This window comes from Cajanus cajan, chromosome 3, assembly GCF_000230855.2.
Source record: "Cajanus cajan strain Asha chromosome 3, NIPB_CcT2T_4, whole genome shotgun sequence".
Taxonomy (NCBI): Eukaryota; Viridiplantae; Streptophyta; class Magnoliopsida; order Fabales; family Fabaceae; genus Cajanus; species Cajanus cajan.
Window position 1 is genome coordinate 26,300,396 of NC_138519.1, and position 12,551 is coordinate 26,312,946.

General features: G+C 30.8%; 2 protein-coding genes across 2 annotated transcripts; both read right to left on the bottom strand.

Annotated features, from left to right (window-relative positions):
- Positions 1–570: 570 nt before the first annotated feature.
- On the bottom strand, positions 571–2,069 carry LOC145956538 (uncharacterized). Its single transcript, XM_083072127.1, has 2 exons — positions 1,008–2,069; positions 571–900 (listed from the first exon to the last, which is right to left on the bottom strand). Exons 1-2 carry the CDS (start codon positions 1,594–1,596, stop codon positions 872–874), a joined length of 618 nt encoding a protein of 205 aa, XP_082928253.1. The 5' UTR covers positions 1,597–2,069; the 3' UTR covers positions 571–871.
- A 935-nt stretch (positions 2,070–3,004) lies between these two features.
- LOC145955694 (uncharacterized) lies at positions 3,005–8,627 on the bottom strand. Its single transcript, XM_083070740.1, has 6 exons — positions 8,510–8,627; positions 8,115–8,273; positions 6,967–7,053; positions 6,203–6,344; positions 5,886–5,991; positions 3,005–3,716 (listed from the first exon to the last, which is right to left on the bottom strand). Exons 2-6 carry the CDS (start codon positions 8,146–8,148, stop codon positions 3,519–3,521), a joined length of 567 nt encoding a protein of 188 aa, XP_082926866.1. The 5' UTR covers positions 8,149–8,273; positions 8,510–8,627; the 3' UTR covers positions 3,005–3,518.
- Positions 8,628–12,551: the final 3,924 nt, after the last annotated feature.

A 12,551-nucleotide genomic window follows, 5' to 3' on the forward strand; every position in this document is an offset into this window, starting at 1 on the left:
CTTGTTTCTACGTTCTGCAACACCGCTCATGCTTGGTTTCCCAAGCATAGTATACTGAGGAACGATGCCACATTCCCTTAGGAAAAGCGCAAAAGGCCCTGGACGTTGTTCACCTGATCCATCATATCTACCGTAATATTCACCACCACGATCAGATTTGACGGCCTTAATTTTCTTTCCAAGTTGAAGCTCAACTTCAACTTTAAAAGATTTGAAAACATCTAGGGATTGGGACTTCTCATGAATTAAAAATAGGTAGTCGTACCTTGAATAATCATCTATGAACGTAATGAAATATTGTTGTCCATTCCAAGATGTCGTAGGGAATGGTCCACAAATATCTGTGTGAATTAATTCCAAAACGTCCTTAGCCCTTTCGGCACCTAATTTTCTAGAATTTGTTTGTTTACCCTTAATACATTCAACGTAAACCTCAAAGTCTGACAAGTCAAAGGGTTCAAGAATCTCATCCGACACAAGCCTCTGAATTCTCTATTTAGAGATATGGCCTAAACGTTTATGCCATAAGGTGGCTGAGTTCTCATTTATTTTACGCTTCGTACCACAAGAATCAATGTTAAAATTTTCTTTATTGGAACTAACTACATCCAGTAAGTATAAATTATCAATTAAAGAACCAGAACCAACAACATTTAAATTTTGATAGAGGCTAAATTTATTATTTCCAAATGAACAAGAAAAACCAAATTTGTCCAAACTAGAAATAGAAATTAAATTCTTCCTAAACGACGGTACAACAAAAGTCTCAAATAAATCCAAATGAAATCCAGTTTTTAACTGTAATCTAAATGTTCCAATAGCCTCCACTGTGACCTTGTTGCCATCACCCACATATATAAATCTTTCATTATCACTTGGCAGTCGGCTCCGAAGGCAACCCTGCATCGATACACTAATGTGAGTAGTAGCACCAGAATCTACCCACCAAGTATCACGTGGTACAAAAGCTAAATTAATTTCAGAACAAACAAAAGAGAGAAAATTACCTTTCTTTACACGCCAAGAGGCGTACTTAGAACATTCTTTCTTCATGTGCCCAGACTTCTTGCAAAAGAAGCAAGTAGGTGTGTTCTCATCCTTTTTGACTTTCTTTAGTTGAGAAGTCTTTTCTGCAACATCCTTATTATTCTTTCTCTTCCTATTCTGAGAGCTTGACGCTAAATGAGCACTTTCAGTCTTTTCTCTTTGCTGCCTTTCCTCCTCTTGCACACAGTGAGAAATCAATTCATTCAAGGTCCATTTATCTTTCTGAGTATTATAACTCACCTTGAATTGTCCAAAGTGTGTAGGAAGAGAAATCAAAACTAGATGCACGAGCAAGTCATCAGACAACTCTAACTTTAGTGCTTTTAGTTTTGACGCGAGATTAGACATTTCCATAATGTACTCCCTTATGTTTCCTTTACCTTTGTATCTCATAGAGATAAGTTTAGCAAGCAAACTGCTTGCATCATCTTTCTCATTACTGGTGAAATACTGCTTAACGGTATCAAGGAAACCTTTAGCATTGTGGCTCTCAGAAATAGAGCCCCGAAAAAATTCTGGAACAGATCGCTTCATGATCATCAAACACATTCAGTTTGAGCGTTCCCGCTTTTCAACCTTATCCTCATCCGGGTTTTCTGGATTTGGAGTGGGTTTCTCAGCCCGAAGTGCAAGATCAAGATCCATGCAGCCAAGAATTATCTCAACTGCTTCCTTCCAGGCCTTAAAGTTTGTCCCATTAAGCATAGGTATACAATTAATTTGAGCAGATAAGTTAACAGCACTAGCAACAACAACTGTAATAGAACATAGAAAAAAAATTTAATTTAATTACATGCTCACAGTAAAATAAAATAAATAAAACATGCAGATTATTTACATAATAGACCCATTACAAGATACCGAGCACAACATTAATTCTTTGTCTTTGAACATACAAATCAACTTGTTAGTGGTACTCTCAATGCAACGATCAAATATTGACAATTAATTCTGTCAAATAATAGCCTTTCTTTGGACCGACTATTATTCACATGATTGTAACTTTATAATAGTCACATATTTATCATCACATGCATGTTATTATTTGGCCAAATTGTGTCTTCCTTTGGGATGAGCACAAATCGCATAAATAATCTCATACTAACATCTATTGTAATTTTTAATCAAATTAATTTCTATAATAAGGATTATTTTGACAATATATTACATCAATTTATTTAATTAAAAAGTACCAGAAAAATTAATTAATAAAGAGGGTCTATAATTTGTCAACATTTGCACTCAAATTTGATATATATATAAAAAAATATCAATTAAAATTTGAACATAATATCAATCAAATTTCAAGAAAATAATTCTTATGCGAATGCCATTAAAAATTCGATAATGTGGAATTCAATATATTAATCATATAATTTTTCCAAATATCATTTAATATAACAACAATGATTTTGACAAAAACAAAAAAAAATCTCACTTCTGGTGGTACTCAAAGGATCAAACATAATATTATTTTCCCACTTCCGGTGAAAAAATAATCTTTTATTTCATTGTTGCACAATTAACTCACTTCTGGTGAGAAAATATTTCTTTATTGCATTGTTGCACAATTAACTCACTTCTGGTGATAAAATATTTCTTTATTGCATTGTTGCACAATTAACTCACTTCTAGTGAGAAAATATTCCTTTATTGCATTGTTGCACAATTATCTCACTTCCGGTGAGAAAATTAAAAATTCAAAAAATTTCTTCATTTAACAATGTCTTCAAGATCATTGCAAAATTGTTACATATACAAATACATAACATTCACAGAAAAATTATACAATTTCACAAAAAAAAAAAACCTCTTTAATACAAAATTCAATTTTTTAATCGATCTCTTTATTCGTACAATCAATTAAATCAAATTGAAGCAAAAAAAATGACCAACGCATTCAAATACACGTATTATCAATGAAGAGAAAAAAAAATTGTAACAATACGCTTTAGAACCCCATAACCTAATAATAATGGCGGCTTTGATACCACTTGTTGGGATAAATTTCTTAAGCCAAATAGAAATCTTCCATTAATCAATATTAAGAACTGTTGTCTCAGATTACAGAGTTAATGTTAATAATACGTACCTGTATCCATTGACGTTGATCAAAAGGTTGTAGCAGAATAGTCTTTTGGTGCAATGATCTTCCTCAGCCAAATCACTGGATTCCTTGATAGGACTTGATGTTACTCTTCTGATGGGGAGACAGAGAGACATGTGTTTCTGATTTGGCATATTGGAGACCATGACCATCTTTATGATTTTAAACCTATTAGGATTCCCATTAACCCCTAACGGACCAAATATGGTTTCCACTTATATGGACCCATATCAGTTTTTCCTGTCGGCAGTCTAAAGGCTCACTAAAATTAGATCACTTTTATTGAGCCCAACTAAATGTAAATAACTAATATAAATACTACAAATAGTATATGTAGCCCACAATATTTTTAGAAATAAAATTTCTAACACTTTTGGCCATACCATGTTTCAAATAGGGATATGGTCTTGTTGTTTGATCTCACAAAGTAAAATCCAATATTGATTAGATGTTTTTTTGACCATGGATCACCAAGGTAAATGTCAGTGCTGATTTGAAGATCTTCTGTCTCGTTTTTGCTTAAACTTGTAAATGGATTCCTTAACCACATTACATCAGTATCCTATAAAAAGAGATGTTGCATGTGAATTTGAGAGAATGAAAGTTAAGAAGAAAATTTAATACACTTTTACATTCAACAATTTGAGTTTTTTTTTTATATAACAAAAGTTAAACCAAAATCCATGCAACAATAGTTTGAGTTATTGGTAATATCATATTGAAAACAAGAAAATTAAAAATTTAGATCTTTCATATGTGTGTATGCACAAATGTTTGCGCTGATTTGGAGAGATATTTTGTCTCATTATCCTAGTCCAACTTTGTACGTAAATGGGTTTCCTAGACACATTACTTCAAATTTGTGTGTATAAATGTGTGTTTATTTGGAGGTCCTTTAATTTGAGTCATTTAAGCTTAACCTTGTGATGTATTTGAGCCCAATAGAAGAGAGCAACCCAATGAAAAGAGTGGACAAACTACTAAGGTTCATGATATATACACTTCCTTTTTTTTATAAGTACACATTTTTTTTAAATTAAAATTTTAAAATATTTTTAATTTTTTAATTTTTTATTTTTAATTTTTTAATTTTTTAATTTTTAATTTTTTAATTTTTAATTTTTTAATTTTTAATTTTTTAATTTTTCACTCAACATTTAATTTAGTACTTTTTTTTACACATCTTTCCTTATTTTTTCAATTTTCACATGCATCTCCTTACTTTTCTTTCACCTCACTTATTTTTATAGGTAATTTCAATTCTTTTAATCTTACATTACTCTTCCTCCCTCCTCTTTTAGTTTTCTTACTTTTATCTCCTCTCTTCACGCTTTTAGTTTTCACACACGTATAAGAATTAATTTTCAATAATATTATAGGTGTGTGTAGCTATTTCAACAATAAGTAAAAAATTAGAGAAAGATAAAATGGTACATGTAAAAATGAAAAAGAAAAAAATAAATGTGTGAAAAAGAAGAAGAAAATAATAAATTAAAAGTTGAAAATATAAAATTAAAAAAAACATATTTTATAATTTAAAAAAAAATAAAAATAAAGGAGGTGTACTTATAAATAAATAAAAAAGTGTATATATCACGAGCCAACTAGTAATGCAAAAGAGCTTAGGCTCATGAGGACTATGTTGTACCCAAGAAATGAATGACTTTGTGCTTTATCATTAGACATTTCGTATGTTAGTGAATTATAATAACAGGATGACTCAACTAGTTTCTTGAAAGATTCTTGTTAGCTTTTATGAATGATAAAGATATGAAATTTATTAAAAGAAAATGTGATTTTCTTGCAAATTTTTTTAAACAAATATATTTGCAAATTTTTTTTGTAAATTTTTTTGCAATAATAATTTCATAAATGTTTTTTTACAAATTTATTTTATAATTATATTTTTTTAAAAAAAATATTTTATATTTATATTTTACTTGTGTTTAGTCTATGCTATGTATAGGACACATATTTTATTATAAACTCAATGTGTTCTTTATAGGAAGATATTATGTTTAAAATTGAAAAAGAAAAGTTAAATTTAGATGATTTTTGTAATTTATAATTGTGAATGATGGAATAATTAAATTATTTTATAACTATATTATAAATAAGAATATATTTTATTTTTAATAATGTTTAAAGTTTATGATCAATATTTTAGTAATTAAAAAATTAATTAAATTAAATACAAACTATTAAAATCAAATATTACTTGAAATAAATTAGTATTTTAACATCTAATGCACTATTTATATTTTATTAGAGCTTATCTAATAACCGTCTATTAGATATAAATTATATCTTATAGAATAAATATTTGTTATATATAACTAAATTTAATAGTAAATTATATTCACCAATAAATATATAAATTATATTTACAAATTTTATAAGAAAATATTTTTAAATATGTAGATTATATTAAAAAAATAATTTATATTACTGTAAAATATTTTTAAATATGCATTGCAATGTTACCCATGAAAATATCAACTAATCTCTCTCACAACTTCCTTAGAGCAATTCTGATGCACACAAATGTAACACATTGTTAGGATAATCTTCATTAAGATGCATCATTTGAAACTTAATAGGAAGAGCATAAATAGTCAAACTTTATGATCAATCTCTGACATATATCTACGAACTTCAAGAAGACAAATATGAATGTAGTTTCTTCAAGTGTTATAAAACCAGAGAACAAAGAATAAAACTTCTTGCAGACCTTACACAAGAGACCACCCTCTAATTTTTGCCGCTTGGCAGCTTGATTTTCTACCCCGGAAGAGATAGATAAATTTTGTTCATTCTGAGTTCGCGGCTTCTGAAATCTGAAAATGGAAGAGTTGTAGTTGTAAGGTGACCTATTAACAAGCACTAAAACTAATGCATCCCAATTGATTTAACTGGCAAGCTGTAGTGTAGGATAATGCTATGAAATTAGCATTTAAAAAGAAATGGCAGTTCACATTGTCATCCTACAACTACCACACCCCAAAAAACCATGTTTCTTTAAAAATGATAATTTATTCTAATCATCACCTTGAACCAAATTTTTTAGCAGGGCGATTTTGCTTGGCCAATTGACTAGCTGTAGGTTTCATTAATGTTGAACTCTTTGGCACAGGAGATTTGGCCATAGAATTCAAATTGTTGCTGATTGTCTTACTGCCAAAGGTAAGTCCTAGAAAAAGACAAAATAGATGTCAAGCAGAAAGAGAATAAACAAGTTGAGGTAAAGGGAAGAGGATGGAGGCAGATAGATAGAGAAAATGAAGCATATTGTTATGAATAACATATGCAGAGTAAAAGATAATGCCATGTGTTAAAGATATAATCATATAAAACAACTCAAGTGCTTCCACCTAACAGCTTAAGCGTTTGGGAGTGTTAGTTATTCATAGTATTAGAGCCTAAATGACTAAGTGGTAAGGAATTTGATCCCTTCCACCATCATTCTTCATAATTAAATATCAGCACAAGATAAAGTGGGATCATACATTGTCTCCATCTTTGTTTTTGGAAGAGTTAATCCTTGGCTATAATTAAACTACAGTTTGTACCAAAAATTACCATAGCACAAGAGACAATTGCAACATAAATATAAATAAGGATTGCATATCTAACAATATTATGATGATTGTATTATTGTAAATAGAATTTACAGAAAGAAATTGACGATACCAAAACTGTAGTTGAGAAACTAACAACCAATACTTTATTTCACATGAGGATTATAAGATGCTAAGCCGCTAAAAATTTACAGTCCTCAGATTGGCATCTGGATCATGGTATCAGATTGTTACCTGTAGGTACTTGCAATGGCCTTGTACCATCATTTTGCAGAATTCCGGCCAACAAGCTAGAGATATTTTTACCAGGTGCTTTAGAACCTAACAATTACAGGGAAGAGGGAATCACCGACAAGTGAAGAGCACAACTCTGACTAAAACAAAAAATAATATTGGAAGTGTTTCAGAACATTTCAAATTTGCTTTCAGTATAGAAACTAGAAAGCTTGGATACAGGATAACTGTATTATGACATAAGCCCATTACATAATAAAGTTTTCTACTTATCGCTTACAGAGAAATAGACATATGTACTGTGTGCAAGTCATTGTAGCAGTATTTTAGAAAGGACCTCAATGAAACCTTTGAGGGATAATTTAAAAATTACACTAAGGCCTGTACAAATCCAAGGCAGGTACATTTTTGCACCGCTAATTAGCAGGTGGCAAAAGCATGTCCACCATCAACAACCTTAACTTTTTATTAGATCAACTTCAACCATCAGTTAAAACACGGAAATGCAAAGCCCAAACGATTAATCAAGCTCCACGTGATTACCAGCAGAGGGAGTGAGGGACCCTACAGATGCAGATACAGAACATCCCGGGGCCAGAAAAAATATTCCGTATTTGGGTGCATTTTTTTAACACAAACTACGTAGTGTTCTTGGTTCAAGTTTATTTTAGAGAAACTAATTATTTTTGCTACTTTGGTGAGAGAGCTTAAGAAAGATAAATGATTATTCGCCCAATGTTTAAGCTATAGAAAACACGCTAATAACAAGGTTTAAAATTGTGGTCATGGTTGTGGTTTCATCGCAATGCTTAACATCGCACGAAAATGTGACCGATGTGGAGCTCAAAAACCTTGACTGAGGTTGTGCTGAAATTGCAGTTGCAGACAGTTTTTTAAACTAAATTGTTTTTAGATAACAACTAAATACAGATCAATCGGATCACCTAAGGTGTAAATATTCAATAATTCAGTCAAAAGGAAGCACTAGCAAGACAAATAGAAAATACAAATATAAGACAGCAAGTTGATGGCAAAGTCGTTTTAGTGTACTCTCAATGAGAATGAGAGTTGCAGAATGATAGAGAAAACTCAACAGAAGTACAGAACAAGGAAATTGCATTCTACAAAGTAAAATTGCCAAGCCATACCATAATTGTCGAAAGCCGTGTCCGCAAACCTCATCCCTAACCGAACACTAGATTTTTCATCATCCACATTACTCGTGCATTCCACATACTCGGACTTGGGCGAATCGCAAAAGTCTTCCAAGAACAACTCCTCTCTCGCCACTAGCCATCTCACAAAAGCTGAAGCAGAAAAACAACAGCACGAGTTTGCGCAATTTCAGCAGCAACAGTAAGAGAGAAAGTATAAACCGAACTCAACGAAGAAACCATAAATAAAAGGCAAAAATGAAGGCATTAATCAGTTTCGCAGAAGATGAATGAAAAATGAAAAAAAAAAAAAAAAAAAAAAAAAAAAAAAAAAGGAAAAGCTTCGTGTAAATATTTGAAAAACATATGAGAAAGAGAAAAGGACTGACGCGAAGGAGGGTAACTAGCGGCATTTTGAAACCAAAGTTCGGCTTCGTGAGCTTCTGCAGGAATCTCCGGTCGAGTGAAATCGAAGAAGCGAGCTGCATCAAACTCGTAATCGAGGTCAATTTCATGAATCGAGTGGATATTTATTATTTTTTAAGTCATACTTTTTGTGTTTTTATTTTTTTATTTTAAATTATATTTTTCATCTCTTATTTATTATTCTTTTAAATTTGTTTGCATTTATTTTTTTCCTCTTTTTTTCTTTATAAAAATAGTAAAATTTAATTTTATCTCCTATATTGAATTGAATAAAGAATTATTGTATTATATTCTATTTTTATTCAATAATACTTTATCATTTTTAATACTATTTTTACATATTTGAAATTCACATTTTTAAGTGATAGGTTGCATATAAATAAATAAATAAATAATTTATGTATTTGCAAAATTATGTGTTATTTTTGTTAAAATAAAATTTCAGAAATTATTATTTACACAAATTTTTGAAGAAAAGAAGGTATTGAAGAATAGAATGATGGAAGATTATTTGAGAAAAAAAAATTAACAAAAAGGCATTTAAATAATTTTATATCGATAAAAATGTATTTAGTAAATAAGAGATGAAAATATCATAAGTCTTTTACATTTAGTTTGTGATTAGAGACATTTTAAGTTAGCTTGAATATGCTAATTTATTATGTGTGTGGAGTAAAAGAATGAAAGCAAAAGAGAATGAGAGAGTGAAGAAGGCCCTCTTAAAAGTTGTTTCGAAGAGATGAAATAGAAGGATGAAGATCCATGAGTGAAAAAGTCATACATGTAATAATCTATTATAGCTCCTACACTAAACAACATAACTACTAACAACGAAAAAGATAACTAACTTAAGATTATAGATCTACATATACAAGAACATGTACTATATTGTATACACATAAAGATAAATAACTACATAAATGTGTGCAATATGAATATAGAAATCTCGTAAATGCAAATTATATAACCTAAGTTGCCGAACAAGAAACTTCTACAAAGTTAAATAAAACCACCACAAAAGATAGTCATCAAAAGACAGCTCACTCCTAGGCCCCTAGAAAGCCTCCACTGCAAAACTTTATACAAATCATTACCTTACTTTCATACCACGTATGATCATCACAATTCAAACCTCATAAAAACACACAAGGGTAAGTTAGAGTTTAAAGCAGCAACATATATATGACATACAACATAACATCAACAACTTTAATACATCAACCCATCTCATTTCAACTTCAACATTATCAACATAACTTCTCATTCTACTAAAACACAATATTAGCTCAATCATCACAATAATTTCAACACAAATAAATCATCACAACAACACAATAACTACATGTGTCATCACACATATCATCTAAGAGATCTTATATATTACAAGGTAAGCAATTTAAGTAGCTTGACCCTACCGAACTAATAACACGGTTGAACTTTTTGGACTTGCTATATCAACAACAAAATAGATATAAATTCACAACACAACAACCTAATTTCTCGAATGTCACCACTTAAACGAGGAAGTCTAGTACTATTGTCAAGGTAGAATGACTGGATATGAGTCTACCATGGCATTAGCTAGCTTAATTAAGCCTCTTATGAGATTAGTCCACTGACTACTCTCTAAATACTACACTCTTTTGGTACTCAGTTAGGAACTAAGTTTCCAACTTCATACTTTACTCAATTGGTCACTTGTAATCAATATAGTTTAACTTGACCCCTATATTGTGGTCACTTCATACACGCGTGCCTCGACCTTTCCCATAAACGGTACCAACTAAGTTCTAGAGGAGACTCATCAAAGTTATCCATTTCAAGGGTCAACTTCTCAATAAGGATTTTTAACAAATTGGGCTCTCGGAATACAACAACACAATATCCACACAACTTTCAAAAATTTTCCCTCTAGTCCTAAGTTGGTCATCACAACTCAACAACACTATGCATAAATGCTTGAAGCATTTTCAACATTCACCATCTCAACAATACAGTAACTTGTTACATATTCAACACAACTACACAAATAACACTCAACTCTATAACTCACAACATATATCTTAACTCATTCAACTTTTCAACTAACAACTCACTACACAATTATCGCATACAACTTCATCTCTACAACTTATTCATCATTTATTCATTTAACAACTAAATCAATGAGTATTCAACACTCCATCAACTACATCAACATGTTTTTCTTCAACAACCAGCACCTGACCCTACACATCCAACACTTGGTGCCATCTAGACTAGGAGTTATTTGCCTCACCCACACTCGACACTACACAACCTGCACTCGATGTGGCTAAGGCAAAGATCCCTAAGTCTTCGCACTTGGCGTGGTAAAGTTCTTCGCCTAGCCCCACCCTTAGGCATAGATTTTTTGCCTATCTCATGCCCAACGTTGCCATACCAGCGCTTGACGTTACCTAGGTAGAGACCTTTGGCTTGGCCATACACCACTCAACTTTGGGTCCAACATCACCAAGTTAGAGACCTCCCAACATTATCACACCCAGCGTCATTCAAACAACGTTTGATATCGTTCCAACATGAGACGAGTCTCTCTCCTATGCTTGGTGCCATCGATCATGTGCCCGACATGATCAAGACAGAAAACCTCAAACTAAAATGACGTTTGGCACCATGAAGACACACTTGATGCGATATCTAAATTTTGCATATGCAAAACTCGATTTTGACCCAAAACCTAAAATGTAACAAGAATTCAACACATGCAAAATGGAATATCGACTCTACCAAACACAAGCAACTCAAAACTAGCTCATAAACCAAAATGCAACAATCAACACATAGTAATTCATCATATTCATTGTCATAAACCTCAAGCCTCAACCTTCACACACTCTTCACCATTTCAATCAACTCAGCCATGGTAGTTCAAATTCCAAATAATGTTCAACACCATACTCATCCAACAAATCCAACATATAACGAAAAAAACATAAGTCTAGTTTTTCTTACCTCATAACCAAAACTAACCGAGGAAGAAGAAGATAACTCTCATCTCTACAACTCTCCCAATCAATCTTAGCAACTATTGACCTGAATCCAACAACAATACAACATTAATAAGGATAAAGAAATAAAGAGAATAAGATTTGGAGTTGAAGGAAGCTCACGAACCATAACACCCTTCTCTAAAACCCTCTCTCTAGAATGTTGATCAGGAAAAGAGTTTATAAGGTTTTGTTCAAAATATAGACCTTATATACTATTTTCCATGGGGTCAAACTAACTCTCTACTTAAAAAAAACTCCCAATACAACTGAAACTTATAAGGGATTCTTAGACCCTAGAGTCTATCAACACTAATTAGCAACTAAATTTAACTACATATAATGACTTGAAATAATTATAACACTTTAGCAACTTTACAATGTTCAATACGAAAATAACTTCTTCACATTTTTGCAAAAAAATACAATGAACTATGACTTTCGTAACATTCATAATCGATTATGTAGGTATATATACATGCACAATTAATTACATTAAACAACATAATTGATTTTATATATACATTTTTATTTTTTAATTAAAAAATGATAATATATATTAAATAAAATAATAGTAATAATGACTTTATTTGTTTCTAAACTAAATAATCTCTTAAAAATTAACTTAAATTTTCTCATACTTCTTTTTTACCAAATAATTTTATTTATATTTCATTTTTTTTATCTACTTTTCTTCTTTTCCCTTATCTTCTCTTACCACTATTTATTTCATCTCTATCAAACATAACATTAATCATGGATTAAAATTTTGTTAACTTATTATTGGCAAACCAAAATGGTAAGGAAACTCATGTATTAGTTATTTTTAGAACATAAAAAATCATCAAAAATATTAACTTTTACATTTAATAAGTTAATATATATATATATATATATATATATATATATATATCAATTGGTATTGTAAAATAACGTAATATACTATAACACAATAGAAGTGAAAAAGTAGTATATC